The sequence below is a fragment of the Ooceraea biroi genome, chromosome 3 (assembly GCF_003672135.1).
Source record: "Ooceraea biroi isolate clonal line C1 chromosome 3, Obir_v5.4, whole genome shotgun sequence".
NCBI classification, from domain to species: Eukaryota; Metazoa; Arthropoda; class Insecta; order Hymenoptera; family Formicidae; genus Ooceraea; species Ooceraea biroi.
This window is the reverse complement of record NC_039508.1, coordinates 13,272,150-13,295,415: the sequence shown is the minus strand read 5'-3', so window position 1 is coordinate 13,295,415 and position 23,266 is coordinate 13,272,150. Positions and strand designations below refer to the sequence as shown.

Here is a 23,266-nt window from a genome sequence, read left to right as displayed (position 1 = left end):
GATAATCCTCCCAATTGGACGTTCTTTTTGACGAGCGTCGCGAAGGACGTCCGTTTTCGCTGCGTCTCAAGATCCCCGGTGAAAATGGCGGCACGTTTGACTTTCCATCGGCGTCGCGCCGTTTCGCAAAAGCGAATAGGCCGTTCGAGCGGCTTCGCCGCGCGAATAAATTTGCATGCGGCCACAGCCGATCAGTGGGCAAGACGCGGAGTCGGTCGGCGCGTTCGCGAGAATGCGGCGCGGCACGGGCGTAATTTGAATTTTATGCACGTAATCGCGGTGGCTTGCGAGTCCGCGTACGTACGTAATACGTGCCTCCGCCCTCTTATCTGCCCACGTCGATGCGGGACGGCGTTAACGCACCGACGGGGGGCCCGGCGGTGTGTCCCGTCGACAGCTCGTAGCGAGAGGCATCTTGATTGCGACAGGCGAGAGATGCTGTGCGCATTACCGTGCGCTCCGGTTGATCCTTGGCGCCTGCCTGGCACCGCCGTGCCGCTGCCTCCGTCGTCGCCCCCGTCTTCGGCGGACACTTCCCGGTGCACTTTCTTTCTTTCTCTCACGTCGTCAAGGAACTAATCTCCTCTGAACCTGTTAGCCCACATTAAAGTGGCGATTTTTCTTTCCCCGATGAAACCCGATGCTCCTTGGAGGGATTACGGAGTTTGTTCTGACGCGTGTAGTGTCTCACGTATAGTGGCGTTTCATTAAAACAGATTTAAGGGGGGAGCCTGCGTTAGAACGCTGAAAATAAGGTATATTTTACGAATTGTTTTTGGAGAAACTATACAGCGGATCATTATAAAACTTTGATGCATTTATTAGTACATGTTTAAAGATAAAAAAAATTATTTTTTGATTTGAATATATCGCTTGTAGAGGTCGTCCTGGAGAAATATTAGTGCGGCCGCGTCGCCGGCATTGCAAATTGGTGAGCATTCTCCTGCCTCCAAATTTCGTCTAAACTGAAAAATTGAAATATGTTCTCGTTATTTATGAATTCCCATCGTCGATGAACCAAAGAGAGAAGAAAAAAGTTGAAAAGTGCCAAAATGGTGGAGCTTAGAACACAAAAGTACGATTTTTAGGCAAAGTTTTTGAACTTTTTCATGCAAAAATAATTGTTTAACTTAATGTTTTTATGAATATTAAAGGTTCATCGACGATGGGAATTCATAAATAACAAGAAAATATTTCAATTTTTCAGTTTGGATGAAATTTGGAGGCAGGAGAATGCTCACCAATTTACAATGCCGGCTGCACTAAGATGCCTCCAGGACGACCTCTACAGGCGATATATTCAAATAAAAAAATAATTTTTTTTATCTTTAAACATGTACTAATAAATGCATCAAAGTTTTATAATGATCCGCTGTATAATTTCTCCAAAACCAATTCGTAAAATATACCTTATTTTCAGCGTTCTAAAGCAGGCTCCCCCCTTAATGCTCTGATTATCTGTATATTTGAATATAATTAGTTGACGAAACTGACTTTCATAGGGGACCATCGCAGTGTGTGACGTTCGGATTTGACAGAGATCAATCGAGAGGAGTAGGCTGCTGATGTCTAGGAATTGGAGCAGTCATATCGCGATTAGATGCTTAAGTGCACGGATGCATGTACGGATTCTGTGCGTCTCGCTCGGACTTGTTTCAAATCGGATCAAGAGCCGCTTAGGCTTAGGCGCGCACATGTAAGCATGTTACTCGCGCCATGTAGCTCCAAGCATGCACGCTGCTACAGATTTACGACTCGCGTCTGCAATAGCCGTACCAGTCAATCCGGTCTGTCCGTCAACGTGAGTCATCCACGTAGTTCTTTTGCCCGCGAATCAACAACGGTTCAGTTTTCACTTAAATGCCAGCCACGTAGAGTCGCCGCTTTGTCGCGCTTCGTCGCGTCGAACGCTATAATGGCGACTGTTATTCAACTTCGTGGATCATTTTCACGTCACTCGCGTGTCCGTTAAATTTGTGCGCTCGTTTCTCCCTGTAGGTTCCTGCGGGTTTTAGAATTTTCATGGCCTCGAACTCGATGTCTCTCTTAAATCCACCACCTACTCCTCCCTGCGCTGGTCGCAACCACGCCTACGCTACGATCGTTACAACGCGCAAGGTCGATTTAGCAATTCGAGCAGCGCGAGCTGAAGTAAAGCACTCGCTCTCCACTTCTTTTTCCTCCTCCTTCTTTCAAGAACCTGGAGTGGCCTCGAACGACCTTCCATCATGGATTTCGCCGACGTTTTCGGCAAACTCTCTCACTGTCGGCGACAGTGATCGTTCATCGCGTACCACATTCGTCACCAGCTCTTCGCTGATCGCGCGGAATTGAAGATTCGTTAGATTCTGAACGGACCATTGTACTCTCGGGACAGCGGGACCGCAAGCGCGGGGAAATAATCGCGCCGCGTTACGTCAGACAGTAACGCTCATTGAAATCCGATTGTTCGCTGCAAGTCACTTTGCCTTGTTTGTCGCATATATTATATGCGCTCGCGCGGTCCGGCACGAGGGATCCGGCCGTTTCGACCTACACTTTAATTCCAGCTGTTCCACCTATCTCCTCGTCGCTCCGTTCCCCAGTGCACACCGTAAAAAGGCGCATAGCGCGAGTCGCTCCACGGAACAACGTACCCGCGAAGTACGGTCGTGCACCGTGAGAAACGCCATTCGGTCGCGGCAGCTACTCCCCATAGGAAACTTTCGAACCATGCGGAGAAGCTTCGCGCAATAATGATCCTCAATTGAGAGATCAAGATGCGTAATCTCGCAATGAAAAATTATACCCGCATCGATGATTGATTATCGAGAAACGGTGATCGCGCCGCGGATGATGGTCACCCTGCGTTAGCGACAATTATTCATGCCAGGTGCGTCTACTACGTCATTCCGTGTTGCTGATTCCAGTGACTCTAATTGCTAACGCTTACGCGCGCACGGAAATCAGTTCTCCTGCGGCCGTACGCTCGCGGTGTTTTTCTCATTGCCGTCATTACGTCGGCCGTTGCTTAAACCGCGCCGAGCCATTGCGCGAGGAGCCCGATCGGGCAGCCGGCCCGAATCGCTCTTCCTTTTACGATCTGGCCCTAGGGCTGCACTGTATGTAAATTTCCTCTACCTGCTTCTAATTCGTCGATATCCGGCGTCCCACGCGTCGCGGGCAAAATGTAACGAAGAAATTGTCGTGTAGCAATCCACCCACGTCGCGATCGATTCACGTCGTCCCTTCGCATTCAGTCGAACAATGACAACGGTGCGTCATCGCTCCAGCGTTATTCGAAACGTAGGACAGCGCATTTAGAAAACTAATTATCTCGGGCCAAGGGCCTTGCGTCCTTCGATGGTATCGTCTTCTTCTACACTGACTGACTCTTTTGTAAGTCTAATATAAATTTTGAGAAAAAAGAGCAGAAAAACAAAGAGATATTTTGCAGTTGCCTCACTCAGTTCTGGATATGTCTGACATTTCATCACAGCATGCGATTAACAATTATTGGTACATCGAGAATTCTGCCCAACGCGGTCAACACTGTTGCGCCAGCGATATTCGGAGCTAAACGCCGGCTTCGCAATTATATCACACGTGTCTCTGTACGGACGCGTGTTGTGGCAATGCCCCGTCCGTCGAGTAACTTGCTTTGGTTGGATGCAGTCTCGCGTGTTACGGGTTTCTTAAAATAGCAGCTCGGTGCTCCCTCGAATCTTCACGAATACACTTTCCTCAGCACGTGCCGAACACGGAGCAACGTCGTTTGTAGATATCGCACGTGACGAGTCTGCGAATGTCTTCTCCTGGGACTCTCCTTGGAGGTTCCACCCTCGCGTCGCAACACTGCAATCATGCAAAACAGAGGCGGTGACAGCGGTGTGATTCTTCTCGACAGGTTCGCGATACGAGGCTCGAATTAAAAAGCGAAGCAGAGGCTGTACTTCAGAGAAGTCTTGGGAAAAATGCGCCTATTATGACAGGGCTCGCCGTGCATGCTCATTTTTGCGAATTCATGCTGTAAACTGAAACCGGACTGAGAGCCACTCGAATAACACCTTCTCCGGGTCTCTACCAGCACTCTCCCTTCTCAGGAAACCTATATATAAACGCTTCTACGTTATTCCTTTTCCTCCGCTTTAAAGCACGAAGCTTTCGAAAGCGCGGGAGCTTCGCACGAGCAAAGGATAGCTGCATATACTTAAAGCAAATCATTGAGTCAAGTATTTCTCGGAAATGACTCTCGATTGCGCGCTCGCGTTACGCTACCATGGCTTGAGTGCCGTGGCCTCTCAAGAGGAAGCTTGCGCACCATTTAATTCCAGATAATGGATGCGTTTATGTCATTAGCTTTGAATTTGATTAATGTGAAGGAAAGGTTTGGGCCGAATAGACGCGCGCATTGAAACTGGAGTTCTAGTCAATCGCAAATGGTAAAATAAATCTGAAATTACGACTTTAGATTCTACTTTGTTAAAGTACATCCAGTTACGGATGTACTTTATCTATTTCTGCTCGAAGCAGCACAGCACAGCATTCAGCTAGGACACTTGGAGTTCCTAGCTCGTCAAGATCTCCGAAAAATCCAGTCTTCCCTCCGCGAATCGCATCATTGATTCGCGATCGCTGCGGAAACGGATCGGCCTACTGGCCGAGTGTTCGCCGTCTGCATAAATCGCACTGGAAGGACGCCGAAGTAACCGAACGAACGTATGGTCGGCCGATCGACCATTGAGGGACAGAGAGGGGACACCTGCGTGATGGGAACGAGTGACGAGGACGGAGGACGGTACATGGGGAGCGCGCGGGAGAATTACGTTTCGTGATGGAGAGAAAGAACTCCCGGGCGGCTCTCGTGGGCACACGCCTCTCTCGTTCTCCTCAGCTCTCCTCGACGAAAGAGAGACCTGTCTCCGTCTCGAAGCACCAGCGTTGCCTCAGTCGGCACTCGCGGGAGACCCGTGATGCTCCTCGTGATCGAGTCCTGCCCTCGTGATCGTCGTCGCCGCCGCCGCCGTCCCGAACCATGAGAGGAACTCGCGGAGGAAGTCGCGTCTCGGCTTTCGCGGATGCAAGCCACTCGCTGAAACGCTCCGCGAGGAAAATCGGGGGAACCGTGCCGGAAAATCTGTAGAACGCGCGCAATGACATTTGCGTCTTTGTAAATCGAACGGTCAAGTTTGACGACTGCCAGTATTTGCTCGATTACCGCTTTCGTTCGATCAAATCACAAGTGAAAAAAGTGATTGGGTGTTCTCCGATGAAGAGAAAATTAATAGAGTTTATCTATATACGTAGAGTCTAATCTCTACTTTTCTACGTCAGGAAGTTATCGAAAGAGGAAGTTTTGATAACAAAAGTAAAACACGGATTTACAAATGACAAGGGGATCAAGTGAGACGTTACGCTGCGCAGTATTACAATCTAAAGTGAATCCGGCTGGAAATCTAGCAGTGTCGCAATTATTAGGTGTCTCGAAACAAAGAAATAATTCATGACACGACGCTATCGCACTAGGATGCTTTAATGAAGAAACTTACGGCTTCCGGTGATCGGTGAAGAATTCCATACGTGTGAATTCACAAGCTAACTTAGGAAAGTCAGAAGAGAGAGAAGCCACGCTAGTTTAGCGCTAATTGCGTTGAGAAAGTGACAACGCGAAATTCGTTTCCCTGAAGTGCGACCGATGCTGAAGATGCCGCGCGGCAGGGATCAAGTCGACAATATGTCGCTCGCCGCGCATCATCTGCTTCACAGATCCTGCAGAGGTAAGGCCCATGCCAGCGGGATAGCCAAACAGAACAGTCATCGAGGAATGTCCACGCAAAAGTCCCCGAGATCTCCGCTGCGGGATCGTCATCCCTCGAGGCAACACGAGCCGTACGTTCCGAGCAACGGCGTTACTCCCAGACTCGACAGGAAGCACAGCAGAAATAGCACGAGCTCATGGGAATGCAGCGACAGCGATAGTATGCACTCATCCGAGATCGGGCAGAACGGCTGCGTGGAAAATCGAACGATTAATCGCGATCGAGCGTCGAGCGGGAAATCCGATGCCAAAGAAAGGATCCGAGGATCCCACGGAAGCAATCAGAGTTCGCCGTTACCGCGAGCCGCAAGAAACTTCAGAAAGGAAAGCTGGGCGGATACTCTGCGCGCAGGATGTGCGAATGATAAGATCAAGAAAATGGAAAGGGGCTGGGATGACAGTAATGTCATCAGGACACCGAAGGAACGCAAGTGGCACAGAATCACAGCGGAGATAGAGCAAAGGGTACCGAACCCGGACAATGGTCTTCGAATGTACGGCTTGAAGAGCAGTTGGGCGAATAACTCGAAGAAGATATTGAAGCGAAGTCGACCAGGTCACCAAAGATGCGCGAAACCGATTCAGGACATTATTGAGTGGGAAGAGTTGTTCGAGTTGGCCCTGGCCAGGAAGATAAGGCGGAAAATACGGGGAAAAGGGAACGGGACGAAGATGGTGAAGAGTATGAAGAATGGTGGGGAAAGTCACGCAAAGGACGAAGAGGAGTGCATGAAGCGACTCGAGGTTCTCCTGGAAAATAGAGTGACGCCGCAAATCGACGAGGTACATCTTGTAAGAATTTAAAGAAAATTAGAAGTTCGGGCTGCTGAAGTTATCGATTTAAAACACTGGAAAATAATTTTAATCAAAAATTAATCGAAAAATATCACAAAAATATCGCTAATTATTACATAGTACGTATACGTAATTTCGAAATAGCGCGAAAAGACAAGAAACACTAGCCTTTTACTGATTCATCAGCTCAATAAAACAAATAGAGATATTTTGTGTAATCTCACGAACGATTAGAGCATAGAGTTTCGTCTTTGGCGTAATACGTACTTTCAGAGAATCTAGGAAATTTCTGACAAATTGTCATCGCGTGAGACGCGTTTAAAGGGCAAGCTCGTAATATTCGAACAATCTCCCTCGTTTAGGCCTTTGAAGGAGCGGCGTTTGCCGCATACTCATGAAACAATGGTGCGTTGTACGCTACCAATGAGACCTGCGGCTTGATGCATGGTAATTTATGTACCAGGAAATTCAACTATCTGTCGTCCTTACCTGGTAGCACCGTACGAGTCACCGCACCGATGCGGAAATCGATACGCGAGAACTCGCAGCTGCACCGACACGATGTGATTCACGGTTTTCAGCAGAATAGAGCTGCGCGACACATTTAACTTTTATTCGCGTAAATTTAACAGCATGCTAATAGACCGCAGAGATCGTTATATAACTCCGATTAATATCTCATGACACTCGATAGCATCGTGCTGATAATGTTCGGTAAAAATTGTTAATACGGTCATTAGTACCCCAAGGTGGACTCTGCTCGACAGAAGTAACAAATCGATGAAGCTCAATTCGTATGCTGCGAGATAATGATCATTCCGTCCTGAAGAGTCATAGAAAGATATAAAAGCAGAAGATAGAAAGGATCGAGCGAATGCTATTTGGATGTTAATGAGTGGTCGCTTAATGGTACGCAGGTCCATTCCGCTCGCGGTCGTAACGCGCCGCAGCCACGCAATAAGACGTTTCATAACGATCCACCACGACCGGCCGCCGTCGCGTCGGTAGCGAAATGCTCGAGGACGTCGCCGATTCAACTTTATCGCGTAGGTGTGTGCTGTGCTGGCTGTCGGATCCAGTATGTTGGTTGGTGGGGAAATGCCTCGGATAACGCTCGAGCGATTCCATGATCGATCGCTTCGCGACGCAGAAAAAGGAGCGCGACACTCGCGTGACTACGAAAGCGAGGATGCTGAAAGAGCACTGCTGATAATTCAATCGATATAATTTAATCCGTCGGACCCTTTCTTGAATAAGCCGGAGAGCAAAAGAGCAAAATGATGGACAGCCTCCAATTACGTTTTAGGATTTATCTCCAAATAAACTATCTCATAAATATGTATCTCTGCTTCCCTATTTTATTATGAATCGAGAACATGCGGGAGATAAATTCTTTGCTTTTCGTCAGACAAAATTAACTTTTTACTTCGATTAAAGATATTTTCACATCGATGTTTTATGCCTTTAGGGAACGCCTTGTGAATATTTCGCATGTGCTAATTAATCATTTCTGATGTTACACAGGCGCGATCAGAAGAGCATCTAGCGCAAGAACAAGCATGGTTAACTTCCGAGAAGGTCTGGTTACTGCACCGCGGAGGCTTTACTCCCGCCACAAGATGTGGTTCCGCCGATCCGGACACAGGGAAGCTGAGGATCCGCCTGACCACTTCTGGAGAGGAGTTGCTCGTAGACGAGGAAGATGTCGAAAAGGTAATTGTTCACTACAATTAATGCGATTACTGTAATAATTAATTTTCAGCGCTATTAATAATTCAAGTGATCTCATTGTAAGTTATTTATGACTGCTTGCAATTCTGCACAGGCAAACCCACCCCAGTTCGACAAAGCCGAAGAGCTCCCTCAGTTGCGGTTCCTGAACGAATCGTCCGTTCTCCACACGTTGAGGCAACGTTACGCCAGTAACTTGATACACACGTATGCAGGAGACAGCATGATCGTTATCAATCCGGTTGCACCATTGGCGATTTACTCTGAAAAGGCAAGGCCGCTTTCGAAAGTTCATTTAAATTTTCCACCGCATGTACGATTCTTCCAATATGACATCTCGACTTACAGCAAATTAAATGAGAAGAATTGTTACGTAAGATTTGTGCTCTACAAGAAAGAAATTCAGGAAACTTCGTAAAGTTTCGTCTATTTAAATATTTTCTAAAATACTAATAATTAACGCATAAATTTTTACGTCTATTTGTTGCATCTCTTAAAGAGGGATGATAATCGAATTTCTTCCAGGTTGCGCACATGTTCCGAGGTTGCAAGAGCGAGGACATGCCGCCGCATATCTATGCAATAGCACAGTCGGCTTACAGAGGAATGCTGGCGACACGCAGGGACCATTCTCTGGTTTTCCTCGGGCGTAGTGGAGCGGGGAAAACTACAAACTTCAAGCACGCTCTTCATTATCTCGTGCTGGCTGCCGGCACGGTTAACAAGGCGAGTCAAAGTGCTATACCACGAGACACACTTTCCACTGCGAATTATTGCTGAACAGGGCGTTTCCCTTTATAGATCCTAACGATCGAGAAGCTGAACGCGTTGTTCACCGTCCTGGAAGCCTTCGGAAACAGCAGGACGCATATGAATTCGAACGCGACGCGTTTCACGCAGCTCTTCAGCCTCGACTTCGACCAATCGGGTCAGATCGCATCGGCCTCTCTACAAGTAAGAAAAAGTTTTTCATTTCATTACTCCATTTGTTCATTTTTTTTCTTTTGTCATTTATCCCTCTCGTATTACGCGAGATAAACAACGTTTTTCTCTTCCTCGCAAGGTGCTGCTCTTGGAGAAGTCGAGGATAGGTCGACGGGCGAACGGCGACCCGACCTTCCATGCCGTTTACCGTCTGCTAGCGGGCGCGGAAGGTGCGTTGAGGAAAGAATTACACCTAACGAATCTAGTCGCCGAGAACAACCTCTTCGTGACGCCCCTGCAGAAGCATGAAGACAAGCAACGGGCGATGGTGGAGTTCAACCGTATCGTCGCCGCGTTCAGGATACTCGGCGTCTCCGAGGCCGACGAGAAAGTCATCTGGCTGGTCCTGGCTGGTATTTATCACTTGAGCTGTGCCGGTGCTGTGAAAGCCGGCACCAGCTCGCAGAGCAGATGGCAATTCGCGAGGGTCGAGTGCGCGGAAAAAGCCGCCAATCTGCTGGGCACCACCGTCGAGGAGTTGAGTCGAGTGGTGTTCTCTTCCAACGGAGGCGGTGCTGGCACACCAAGCACTCCGAGACCGGCACTGAGAACTCCTAGCCCGACGGAACAGGGCAAGGATGTGACCGGTCTCGACGCGCTGGAAGGTCTGCTGGTCGGACTCTATTCGGAGGTCTTCCATTGTGTCGCGGCGCTTATTAACAAGTAAATGAGTTGACACATTTAGTTACACTTGCTAGATCTCTTGCGCAACAAAAGCCAGAAAATATTATACTCTCTATTGATGTTATTTTATCATTAATTAGGTATTAAGTACTTGCCTTGCTTAAAGTTTGAATTTGAGTTTACCGTATTAAAGGAGATGCGCTGTTTACTTTGAGTAACTCAAATGAAATTAATCATAATAAAATATTTAATTCAATTTTGCATAAACTCTTGTCAACGTTTATGCTGATTTAGTATCTCATGCCGTACTTGTTATTTTTTAGATCCATATCATCCGCTGTACATACAGTCTCATCTCTGCTGCTATGTGATTCGCCAGGTTTTCAAAACCCTGCTTCGTGCGGCCGACAAACCGGTGCAACCTTCGAAGATCTTTGCCACAATTATCTGCAGGAACGTCTGCAATTACTGTTTCACCACACTACGTTGGTAGCCCCAAAGGATAGGTACGACATGTCCAAGAGCAATAATTGTGTGACTAATTATTTTTTAATTTTAATTATTTTTAAACATCAGAAATATTCAATTACTTAAACAGCAGCATAAAATTATTTTTGCAACAAGTACCATTTATTAGGTGTTTGCAAAAATTTATATAATAAAAGCTATTTTTATTTATTAATAACAATGAGATGACATATAATATTTTAATCAAAGTATTGGCCGTTGCTGTCAATAATTTTTTACCATCTTTCGGGTAATAGTTTGATCCCGCGTCAATAAAATAACTCACTTTTTGAGGCAATCCATTCATTTGTGATCTTATTAACTTTTGCAAGCACCTATACAAGCATCTCACTTATTTTAATATTGAATACAGAAATAGTGTATAAATATTTAATTTATAACTTAAAATTTACATTTTCCTCAGATACGTTCAGGAAGGCATCGATGTGGACTACGAGGATGATTACGACGAGGATGGCATCGGGTCGCCTCAAGGTTTGGTCTCCCTTCTGGATCGCGGAAGCTCGCAAAGCGCGACGATGCTGCGAACTAGTCAAAGCGATCTTAGCGGCAGCAGGCAGATGGAACGAAAGGGATTACTCTGGCTGTTAGACGAGGAGACCGTGTGTCCCGGTGGTAGCGATGAAACCTTCCTGGATCGCTTGTTCTCTCATTACGGAGACCGAGGTACAAACCTCATATTATATATCAAATCTTTAATCTTTAACCATTATACTAAATTTTGACGTATATTCCGAATTATGAACCTTACGTGCTAATTACTGAAGTTTACGAAAACGATAGTAACGGATTTCTGTCACAGATCACCAAATGCTGCTGCGAAAAGCGCCGGGTAACAATCAATTCGTCTTACAACACTTGTTGGGAACGAATCCGGTACTCTACACCGCGACCGGTTGGTTGAAAGCCACCCGCGAGAATCCCGTCGCCAAGAGTGCCATCACGATCCTTCAAGAGAGCACAAGGTAATTCTGTAGATTGATTTCTACTCATTTGCAGACCTTTTAATTCACAGACCGATTGATTGTGCAGTGTCTAACGTGTAATTGGCTGTAATTTCAGAGAACACGTAAGCATGTTGTTCGTAAGCGCTCGAGGTGCCGGTGTTTCCGGTGCTTTGTGCAGCTCCATGCCGGGACTGGAGGGCTCGCAATCCCTGAGGCGAGCCTCGAGCATACGAAGGACATTCACGGCCGTAAAACGGAAGAACGTTTGCCTGCAAGTGAAATTCACCGTAGTGAGTACTGCTTTCGTTCGCGCTTTCTTCTTGCACGTGATGATTTAAATTATTAGCATTCTTTATTTTTTCCCTGCTTCTTCTGTGACATCTGTACAGCATTTCCTTGAATTTTGCGAAAATCTAAATATTGCGACAGTCTGCGAGCAGACTGATTCATTTTTGTCGGTACTCGTCATCATTGGTCATCGGTGTCAAAGATCAGACTGTTATCACGAGTTCCATAAAACATTATCGCGCAACCGTGCAATCCGTCGTATAAGCGTGTCCGTCCAGTTCGAGGCGACCTTCGCCCTACGAGACGCGATATACTGGCTGAAAGCTGAAAATGTTGAGTGAAATATGCATCGCGTTTTGGAATCACCTTCTGCTGTTACTATGCCTTCTTTTTCTCGGTCTTTATCTCGGTCTAGTGAGCACAATACCGCGATTCTTCGTTTATCTCGCTAGCATATACTGTCGATATTATGCGGAATAAAATACAAGCGTTAATTGTTTCCAGGACGGCCTCGTGGAGACATTACGAAGAACTCGCGTGAAGTTTGTGCACTGCCTTCTGCCTCAGCATAACGCCGGTTGCACTGACAATAAGAGCCTGCTATCAGTGAAATCGAATCAGAGCGAGGACAGCGTCATTAATGTGCCTCTTCTGCGATCACAGGTACATACAAATACATATATTATTAAAAATTATTATCAAAATTTAAATTTGGTAAATAATACAAAAAGAGAAAAAAAACGTAAATCCAAGATCAGCAAAATCTCTCAAATGGCAGTTCTTTCTAAATAATTTTTATACATTTGTTCAGACATATTTTGCATTTTTATTAGTTATTGGATTTAATATTACATATTTTGTTTACGTGCTTGCAGATTCGCGGTAGCCAGATAATAGACGCTATCCGCCTACACAAGGTTGGATTCCCGAAGCACATGGGCCTAGGTGAATTTAGACGTCGATTCGGACTACTATCAAGCGACGTAAACGCTCGTCCCGGAAGTCCCGTGACTGATGAACGTCGTGCCGTGGAAGATATGCTGCTCACCGTGGACGTCGACCCTGCATCCTATCGAGTCGGTCAAAGTCAGGTGAGTTAATATTTCCTCGAAAGTGCGTATAATTTGAACGACAGGTTGAACTGCAATTTGCAGTGCGGCGTAGAAAGTAGTCGCGTTATTAGAAACCGCAAAAACGTCATTAATCACATACAAAAGCTGCAACAAATAATATTTAATGCGAGAAAGTTCGTTAGAGCACTGAAGCATTTATCGCATTTATTAAGCAAGACGAGGTACCTCTTCAAGCGTACGAAGGGTCTGGGAAAAATGTTGAATTTTGAAGGACGAACGATTTATTAAATATTTAATACGAGAATTATTTAATATGAGAAAAAGAACAACGGTAAATACATAAGCTTTGCAAGGAAGGCTAATAAATATTTTAATAAATGTCCATGTCGACAATCTGCGACGGAAGATAATAAGTTGTACATGTAACATGTCGAAGGTTGTTAGAAAGCAATGATGCCTGCGCCTGTCGTAATCTTGCCGTCTTATTATTCACGAAATCGTGACATCCCGCGCGTCGCGTGCATGCGACTTTTTCTCTCCGTGACCGCGAGGGCACAATATTTGCTTTCTAATAGAATTTTACGGCCGTAGTAGGCTTGTGAATTTTTCCGATGCACGCAAGCGCAAATATCCATTCAACCGCACGTTTCTTTTTCACGGCGAGGGAACGACGCCGCTTTACGACGCGATGCTCGCAGAAAAGCGCTTTCGTCTCGCGGCTCGAGACGTGTCAACGCACTTTCGCTGAATGGCAAAGCAGTCGTTAATGGAATTCAGGAGAGAAAATGACGGCCGTATTTCTACGGGCGTGTTGTGCAAATCATCGCGGCCGAAAGACGCTTCCGCGAGCCAATAATTGTCCCCGACATAGAGAGCATAGCTGCTCGCGGCAATGCAGCAACGTGCATTCTCCAGAGCGTGATTGGACGAACCTTCAGATCTAAAGTGTATTTTCAAGAATATATTCACGCAAAGAGCTATCAAAGAAGCTTGTGCTTCAAAAGATTGTACCAATATATACAAAATTCATTAATTCCTAAACAGGAAGTCGTTCTTGGTTCTCAAGATCTTAGATTTCCTCCTTTTTCGAGTTCGTTCTTCTTTTCTTGTAATATTTTTTTTCATTACTCCATTATAATCAAAGTAGAATTATTTTAGAAGATTTGAGAGATTACGCGCTTGATTGACGATGCGCGATGCATGAAGATACCTCGCTCGACGTCGCGTCGGAGACGTGACGCTGAAAAGGGGATATTACCCGTTTTACGACGGGTGAAAAACAGGAAGAAAGGAAATGAGCCCGCGGAGGTGGGAGCCAACGGGGTCGCACGCGTATTAGTCTTTCGGTAGTTTCGCCCGCGGAAATATGCTGAGGCGCTTTCCAAAGGTCGACGACGCGCGCCGTTCAGATCGTTATTCTCTCGCACAGGTGCCGCGGTACCGGAATACTAACTCACACGTGCATACGTGCATACACGTCCGCCGTAACTGATACGATTTCTCTGTACCCGAATCGCGGGTATGTATCGGGGACAAAATTAAAAGTAGTTCTTTCGTCGGCGGTCCTTCCTCGTGTTAGAGAAAACCGCCAGACGCTGCGAAGCTACACGATCGCTCTGATCCAATCTCGCGAAATGATCATGGAGGTCTCGTCGAGCTACTTCCGGCAGGAATCATATTTCGCCGTAATAAATTTCTCTCCCTCATGCGTGGAAGTAAGCGGCGAAGTGAGTGCTCGTTGGCGAGTCGCCGATGGACAGCGGGCTCTTGCTCGTCATATCCCCATACTTTTTACGGTGTAGGGTCGCGAGGCAATTTGTGCGTTTGTGCGTTTCGCCAATTGTACCCTCGACACACCTAAATAGCTTCGCCCACGGAGCTTTCGCCACGCAACGCGCGCGGCTCGCGGCGCGGACTGGTGCGAAAGGCAGTATTTATGCAAATCCGCCGCATGGATTAAGCGATACACGGCAAAACCCAATTGGCACATGATCCGCACGAATTACCAACGCGCCGTCTTCCTTTCGCGAGAGCAAAGTTGGTCGAGATTTCTTTTTTCCGTTCGTGACGGACCGCCTCACCCAAATTCATCGTCTCGACGAGACTCGTGACTTTCTGATTCTGCGGAGTCGCATCGTCCGCCTCTTCGCCGTACCGATGCATTATTCATGGGTACACCGATGGAACTATCCCCGTGGAAACAGCGTTTATTTCAAGACGAAATCTGCGGAACGTGCTTCGCTATACGAAACATCCTAGACTCTTCCTTCGCACATGGATTCTCGGTCGATTCTCCGTTGGCTTCAGTGGGAGAGTTTGACAAGAGTCATTCGTCGTTCGTCACAGCGTTGCGAGTTTTCATCATACGCGCCTTGTACATTTTCCATTATTGCAGTACCATCATGGTGCACGATTGATGTTTAACGCGCGCATGTCACAATAGTGACTTGCGAGATTATTTAAGGGGGTATTCTAGTGTAAAAGCGGAATTTGTATGCTATTTTGGTGAATTTTTTTTGAAAAAAGTATAAGGTTTTTTGAGGCAGGGTTTTCCCTGCTTATTCATACATATTTGGTGTATGTTTCCAAATTTTTGTATTAGACAATAACTATAAATAAGAGCTGCACATGATATTAAATAAGAACATGAAAAAAAAAGTTGGTCCATGGTTCCCATGATTTCAGCTGTTCTGCTCATCTGAAACAAAAAAACCAAAGAGATTCTTAATTAGTATGAGTGTGGCTATAGCAGGTACCAGAATGAAAAAACAATGTTGAAAATTTAAAACATGACTTCATTGAGAAAATTAAGTTTCGATTTGTGCCATTTTTTTTCACCATTGAAGGGCTGTAGAAATTCCAAAAAACAATATTTCGACTTGATTGTGGTAGGGGCTATAGCCACACATATACTGAAGATGTGTGCAAAAGCCTGAGTCAATTGATTAACTGGTTTTTGAGATATCATGGGAACCAATTTGAAAAACGTGGTTTCGAGAAAAACACGTTTAAAGTTTTTCATACTGATTACATAGAGATAATGTTACTTACGATCAATCGGCTAGTCCAGGGCCATACAGGGGACATTCCTCTTGTTCGTAGAAGTCCTGCAGAGCTGATCTCTCTTCCCTGCGATTCATTCTCTGATCTCGAGAGAAGTTAGTGAAGCGCCGCTCCGAGCGGGTGATACGAGCTTCGTTCCGGGAGTCTGCGTACATCACCGCTTGCTGACCAATACTAACTCCCATCACGTTCATAAGTTTTAAAATTGGCATAAATCCTTTATTGAAAATTATAACTGCCAAGAATGTTGCTATTTCAACAACTTTCACGCCAGCATGGAGATGTTTTGGAGCAAAAGTCCAAATCAATGAATTTAGAGATTCATTGTACTATGTAACCTGTACTATACAAAGGCTCCAATTCAAATGTACGACCTTCAAAGAATAACGATCTTCCGACCCTACCTAAAATACTAACACAATGCTCTGTTGTGTGCCGCGCGGTCCAACCGCCGAGCGCGCGCCAGAGGTTATTTTCTATTAGGTGCTATTACTTTGTTAATTTTGCGAATCGGGCTAAATCTTCTCGCAGACATATTTTCCATACCATATACTTGCAAAATATGCCCAAAAAAAATTCGATTTTTCTGACATGCTACACTAGAATACCCCCTTAAGGGAAAGGACTGGGATACGTGCACTTGGCGCTTGATGAAGTCGCGCGCAGCAGTCACAAAGCGAAACTTGAAACTAATTCTGCATCTCGTACGAGGCAATCAACCGTTAATTCCGTTTATTCGACGAGGTCTCGACGCAAGTTATGCGGCGGGTCGTTCGCCTCCGTCCGTGATAAAACCATACGCGATGCAAACCCCGAGATGAGACTCACCATGACGTATATCTAGGCATACGTTATATAAATGCGGTCATTCTTCCTCGAGTTATCGGACTGGTTTACAATGACATATAAATCGGATTGTCGCCGCGGCGGAATCCAAATCAAGAATCCGCCTGTGAACGGCCATGAAAATCGACGCACGCGATGCAACGCCCGGGGAATGTCAATTTTTAAATTACACGCACAGGGTCGTTTCTCAGTTATTTATCATGCATTTCATATAAATAAGTACGTTAATAAACACGTACACGCCCGCTCCGCGCGCAAATCCATAATCATCGAGGCGGATTTACTGCCGGCCGAGGACTTCGAGAAGAGAAGCACACATCGACGTCCTGCTGAAATATACGTTCTCGCGATTAAGATTGTGGCGTGGGCCATAATTATCGGGATTTACGGAGAGAAACGGTCGGTGGATTACGCGCGTTATCGCGTACACGCCGATTTCGGTTCGTTGACTTTTGCGCGGTTCGTCGCGCGTGGTTTCTCTTCCAGTCTCGCATTCCCCGTGCCCCTCCTTTACCTTTTACCTTTACCTTGGCCTTGCCTGCTGCCTCGTTTCACCTCCGCCGCACGAAATCCGCCCTAAAGAAGCAGGGAATGCAAAGTGCCTTCGCAGCTGACTCCACCTGTTTCCCGTCGACTGCTGCAAAGTTTGCTAGACCAAAAATAATGAAGAGATACGATGAAAGCTTAAAAATAATGTTAAAAATTTATTGACAACCACGTACTCATATTGTCCGAAATTCACTTATAGAAAGAATTACGTTAATTTCTTGACCATGAGATTCTAAAGTTCTATGAATTTTTCAGACGCGTCCGATAAAGCATGAAAGACTGAATCGTATAAATTTCTCGTCTATGATAATGCGATGATATAATGGTGAAATAATATAAGCGCCTTAGGGGGAATATAGATTCCAGCCGGTCCATTAAATCGCTAATCTTTACCGAAGAAATCGAAATTAACGGATGGGTGCGCTCGTGCGAGCCTAGTATCATGGAATTTAACTGAGATATGTATAAAGTGTCCCAGAAATCGCGCGTCTCCTCAGTCTCAGTCTCAGGCCTGTTCATTAAGAACGAAACTGAGAGGAACGGGGCTTTAATGTCAAGATAATGGTCGAGATAAATAAGCCAATTTGAAATCTCCGAGCGCGAGCTCTCTTAAGCGAAGCGGACTCGTGATCATCCTGCGCGGCGAAATACGGGTTTTATTCAAGGTATCGGCGATGCACGTCGGCGATATCTTCATCCTTCGCAGCGAGCTCTTACGCGTTACCATTTCTCTCGCGCTGTCTCACGTTTTGTAATCCAAGTGGAAAGTCATTGCATCGTTTTGTATGGACGAGTACGCGTTTAGCCGTCGCGCTTCCTGATTCCGCAGGAGCTTAATCGAAACAGCTGCAAACCATCGACGTCATGCCAAGTCGTCGGCCGCCATGCGAGATGCCGTAACGTTTGATTTACGAGATCCAATGTTCGGCGAGCGATTTACATGGTCTCTTTCACCGGCTCCGATTCTCCGACCTCGCCGATATTTTTAGCGTTCTGCCGAGCGCTAAACTGAATGCCTCGTAGAATGCTTTTCGGCGAGAATTCCCCGAGTATCCCATCACTATCATTATCGTTGTCTCCTTTTTCAACGATGGAAACTCCGGGATTTCTCCCGCGCTTTTATAATTACGACGGTACATTCGAAAACGCGGCATCGCGCAATTGCACCGACCGCGAAAGTGTAAAAGAGGCGAATATATTCCCGAAGGGGGGAAAAAAGGCGAGCGCTCGTGACTTTCTCGTGGCCCACATACAAATTGCTGCACTGGTCCTTCGCTGGTCCGGCAATGCCGGCCGATCCGTTTGCAGTTTTGCACCGCGAAGGTATCAGCCTCGTTACATCTCGTTTGGCCTTTCATTTCATCCCACCTAGGTGCACCCGCGTGAGATACGAGGTTTTGAAACGAGACCTCCACGCGTGACCGACAAATTTTCACGAAAGTTCACTCGACTCTCCTGCGTTTCTGAAGAATGAGATCTTCGTCAGAAATCTCACTGAAAGATACGGAACTCGTTGCCTTCCAAGAGGATGCACGGATAAAATTACACGAATTACATCGTGTCTAGGGTGTAACAACACGCGCAACGAGTTGACGCTCTTCTTCCTGAAATGATACAATTATCAAGTGCAAATTGCATCGCCGAGTGAACCTTCAATTGCAGCGGCGAGTGAACCTTCCGTCATTCTCGAGTTATTTACGCGTTTATTGCGTCTTCCCGATGCAGCCGCCTTCATTTCCTCCCGGTCGATTGCCGGCGCGATCGTGTCAGCGAAAAAACCGGAATGACCGGGAGAACGAGGTTTTTCCTTATCTTTCCCGGAGTTACGTATTCCGCCTGAGGAAACAGTGACTTCACTTCCGTGACGTCGTTCTTCTTTTCGCTGTGCGGCCGATTCGTCTTCACGCAAGACGAAGCGGTTCGGTGGTCTCGCAATTACAGTTCGCGACGAATTAATATGTTCTCTATATAAGTGGTTACATGCATCAAGCGCTGTTTTTTCCGGTGTACTTAGTTCTTAATATTTCTCCTTTTCTCTCTCCGCCGTTCCTCGTGGATTTACCTCGTCCGCCACGATGGTAGCGCCTTGTAGTCACGATGTATACTATGTTCTCCAGTTCCCAGACTTTTCAATTTTCTCAACTTCTTCGTAACTTCACCTTCGTGACTACTTGCTCGTACTCTTACTCTTCTAGCCTGAATAAACGAGATCGGCAAGTCGCATCTCTCATCAAATTCTTCGGGTAGTCAAACTGTGGAGACTTACGACGTATTTTCGGATATAACGTTATTCCAGTCACTGTTCAAGTGCTGAAACGTTAGTCATGATCACCAAAGTATCCGGCGCTATCGTTTCCACGGCGGAAATGTGACCGCTGCTGAACGCGCGTGCCTTCGATTACTGCGTGTCTTGCATCTTGAACAAGCAGCATGCCGAGTAATTCCGAGGCGCCAAGTGGAAACGGCGCGAGCGTGCCTTAACTTCATTAGAATATCGATTCTTCCGAGCAAGTACCGTACGATTAATGAGCCTTGTTATACGTGCGCCATAATAACGTGTTACGATGCGGTTCCAGGTAGTGAAGATTAAGTCAGCCAGGGTGGATCCGCTGATTACATGATCCAAGAACGGACGCATTACACACATTACACTAGAAAAGATTGAAAGTAAAACGATTATTACAGCAATAAGAATTGCATATGACTTTCACTCTCGCTACGTAGAAAGATTTGTTACATTTATGTATCATGGGCCTCGTTAACTGCGAATTACGGTAAAAAACGCGGTATGGTTCTGCATACACGTCCCAGTGCGGCCCCAGAATGCATTTTAAACAAACCGACAATTAATTCGCACTTAGCAGTACTAAGCTGGAGGGCTGGGAGAAGGTAGGACTACTAATCACGGTGGTACCGATGGAGAAACGCGATTACTTACCCAACAAGCTCTGCACGCCTAGGTCAGGTTCGCACGACAATCCCGGCAGCGAGCCAGATCGAGATCGTGGAATCTCGCCGCCTCCACCCACGATCGGCGTCCATGTAGACGAGAAAATAGTTGAATCTGACGTTTTACATGATGCATATACAGGGTGGGGCAATAACTATTACCACCTTAAATATCTTCTAATTTATAAGGTCCAGAGGAAAATTTATGTAATCAAAATTATACGGTACGAAGGGAGCTAACATATGGCGATAGTATTTTTTGTCCTGGTGGAGGCGCTTCGAAGATATCAAGGTCACCTTTATTTTTTTTAATAGGTTTGGTATGTTTTTTTCCATAATTTTATAGAGGAGCTTAAAACAAGTACGGAACTCATGACACAAAATTATTGAACAAGATTAAATGTAAATGTAAATGAAAACAATAAAAAATACATTTTTATATTAATTGAAATTTACGTTTAAAAGATGTACAAAATGACGCTTTATTAGTATGTTTTGTCGGAATGTTTTGATTTTGACATTCCTCATAAATGAGGATCAACTTGTTCTTCAAACGGATACATCGATGAAAATAAATAGTGACGTAAACTTATTTCAATGAAAACAAAGACCCTTTGAAGGCCATCTTAATAAGTTCACAGGATAAGATAAACATAAAAAATAGTATCGATAGATAAGTCAATCGTGCAAGATGTATTCATTTGAAGAACAAGTCGACATGATGGAGAATGATCTCATTTATGGAGAATGTCAAAAAAATTCAGTGAGAGCGCAAAATTTATACGCTGAACGATATCCTAATCGCACTCAGCCTTCGCGTCGAACATTTAAAATCCTATTTATTTTCATCGATGTATCCGTTTGAAGAACAAGTTGATCCTCATTTATGAGGAATGTCAAAATCAAAACATTCCGACAAAACATACTAATAAAGCGTCATTTCGTATACATCTTTTAAACGTAAATTTCATTTAATATAAAAATGTATTTTTTATCGTTTTCATTTACATTTAATCTTGTTCAATAATTTTGTGTCATGAGTTCCGTACTTGTTTTAAGCTCCTCTATAAAATTATGGAAAAAAAAAACATACCGAACCTATTAAAAAAATGAAGGTGACCTTGATATCTTCGAAGCGCCTCCACCAGGACAAAAATTATTATCGCCATATGTTAGCCCCCTTCGTACCGTGTAATTTTGATTACATAAATTTTCCTCTGGGCCTTATAAATTAGAAGATATTTAAGGTGGTAATAGTTATTGCCCCACCCTGTATACAGCTACTGTGGCCACAGAGTACATACATCTTCCAAGAATCAAGTTTCCGTGAACAGATATAATTTTAATAACACTTACATGAACTCCTGTCTCAATCATATTTACACGAACATTCTTCACCTTCATAGCAAAGCGTCTCACAAAGTTTACATTAAGGGCAATAAAATAAAAATTTGTTCTCGCGTTACCTCTGTCATATTTGTCATATCTTCCCTGTATCTATCATTCTGCTCGAGCGTCATTTTCTCAGATTCGCTAATTTGATATTGTGACAAGAAACAAGCACGAGAAACAAGCCTAATGATCAAAGAAGCCACGAATGCTGGCGAAATATCGAGTGGGTGCATCGCGCGTTGCGGCGCCGAGTTTCTCACATCGCGCTCTTTCCCCTTCGTCGGGAAGCGGAAACGTTGCATACCGCGGCGTTGAGCCGCTGAACCTCGTCGTCTTCTGCGGCAGCTCGCGCACGGCTTGGGGTCAGATTCCTTATTTCCACCTACCCCACGCGGTTAATTGCGACAAGCCACACGTAACTTCCTCGTGCTTTTCTTTCGGCCTCTGAGAGGAGGCACGTTGCACGCCGGTGCCGGCGGCTTTCAGCCGTTAATTGGCCGGGCTTATCACGCACAGACGCTCGATGTCTTTCCGATAAGACGCGCGCATAGGAGCGCGAAGCGACCCGCGTTTTTGCAGGACGAGTCTGAATACTTGTCCTCTACTTTCTAGATAGCTAATTGCTCGTTAAGAAAATTATATTACCCGTTTAATTGCACGGGGTAGATATAACGCGGAGCGGGTTGTTTTTCACTTTCCGCGCGTATGCGTCGGATGTTTTGCGACACAATTTTCTAACGTTCCTCCCCTACTTTCCCAATGACTCGATAAGATTATCGTGAAATGACATACGCGTGTTTACGACGGAATTATATATACTGGGTCGTGCCACAGATTTGAAATGATCTCAGATACCGTACCGCGATTCCCCTCGATTACGCCTTACGTGAGCCTCCTCCGGGCCGCGATCCATTCTGCTTTCTACGATCTAATTGCTTGTTAGGTAAATCACATCAGGATGAGATCAGACGTATACGACTGGCATAATGCACGGAACGAGTTCTTTTTTACTTTCTTCTTTACTCTCTATGCTCCGGGCGAAATCGTTCGTGGCGCAATTTATAAGCCCGATAGGCTTACCTCACGCTCTCTTACAAACGAGTCCGCGAATGGGGCGTTGCTCGCGTAATGGACTTGATAAAACGACTGTGGCACCTACCGAAAAAGCCGCGATCAATTTTACGAGGAAATGCACGGCGGTAATCGGCGGCGCGGTCGGTCGTATTAAACAAAAGTGCTTACGAAGAAGCGTCTGCCCGGGCCCCGGAGAAGAAGTTCGCGATGTCATAACGCGGCCAGAGCTCTTTTCTCTTCTTATGTGGCTCCCTTCTCTCGTCGTCCCGTCTCTCCTTTCTCCCGTTCGTCAGTAGGCCAGCGGACATTCTCGCCGGCCGCTTTCCAACGGGCGCCGCTGCTTCGTCTGCTTCGAATTTCTTCGTGGCGGCCACCATCCCGTGGCGCGTGGATCTATCGATCCGAGCACGAGCGGCGAGATGCAGAGACCTTTTCTACATGTCCGAGGCGAACGGCACCGCGTCCCCGTTTCCGCAATACGCTCGAAAAATCCGCGCGGTCGGCGCGAGCCGTGCCGCCGTGAAAAATCGTCTACTTGGAGTCCTTGCGGACTCCATCGTGATCCTCACCATATCCCTGTATTCTTCTGCGAATTATTTTATCAGAATCTATCTAGAGTCCATCAG

The 23,266-nt window shown here is 45.8% G+C and overlaps 1 protein-coding gene across 3 annotated transcripts in view; it reads left to right on the top strand.

Moving 5' to 3' along the window:
* Positions 1 to 23,266, top strand: part of LOC105277110 (unconventional myosin-XVIIIa) — a 55,650-nt gene that overhangs the window by 16,828 nt on the left and 15,556 nt on the right. For 2 of the 3 annotated variants that reach the window (XM_011335277.3, XM_026968708.1), the window contains 11 exons: positions 8,117 to 8,305; positions 8,418 to 8,594; positions 8,849 to 9,049; positions 9,125 to 9,277; positions 9,387 to 9,970; positions 10,255 to 10,437; positions 10,863 to 11,125; positions 11,262 to 11,424; positions 11,522 to 11,696; positions 12,199 to 12,357; positions 12,570 to 12,785. In XM_011335277.3, the coding sequence (XP_011333579.2) occupies positions 8,117 to 8,305; positions 8,418 to 8,594; positions 8,849 to 9,049; positions 9,125 to 9,277; positions 9,387 to 9,970; positions 10,255 to 10,437; positions 10,863 to 11,125; positions 11,262 to 11,424; positions 11,522 to 11,696; positions 12,199 to 12,357; positions 12,570 to 12,785 (2,463 nt within the window). Of the gene's footprint in view, positions 1 to 2,102; positions 6,581 to 8,116; positions 8,306 to 8,417; positions 8,595 to 8,848; positions 9,050 to 9,124; positions 9,278 to 9,386; positions 9,971 to 10,254; positions 10,438 to 10,862; positions 11,126 to 11,261; positions 11,425 to 11,521; positions 11,697 to 12,198; positions 12,358 to 12,569; positions 12,786 to 23,266 lie in introns of those variants that run through there. The other variant, XM_011335278.3, reaches the window with a different exon arrangement.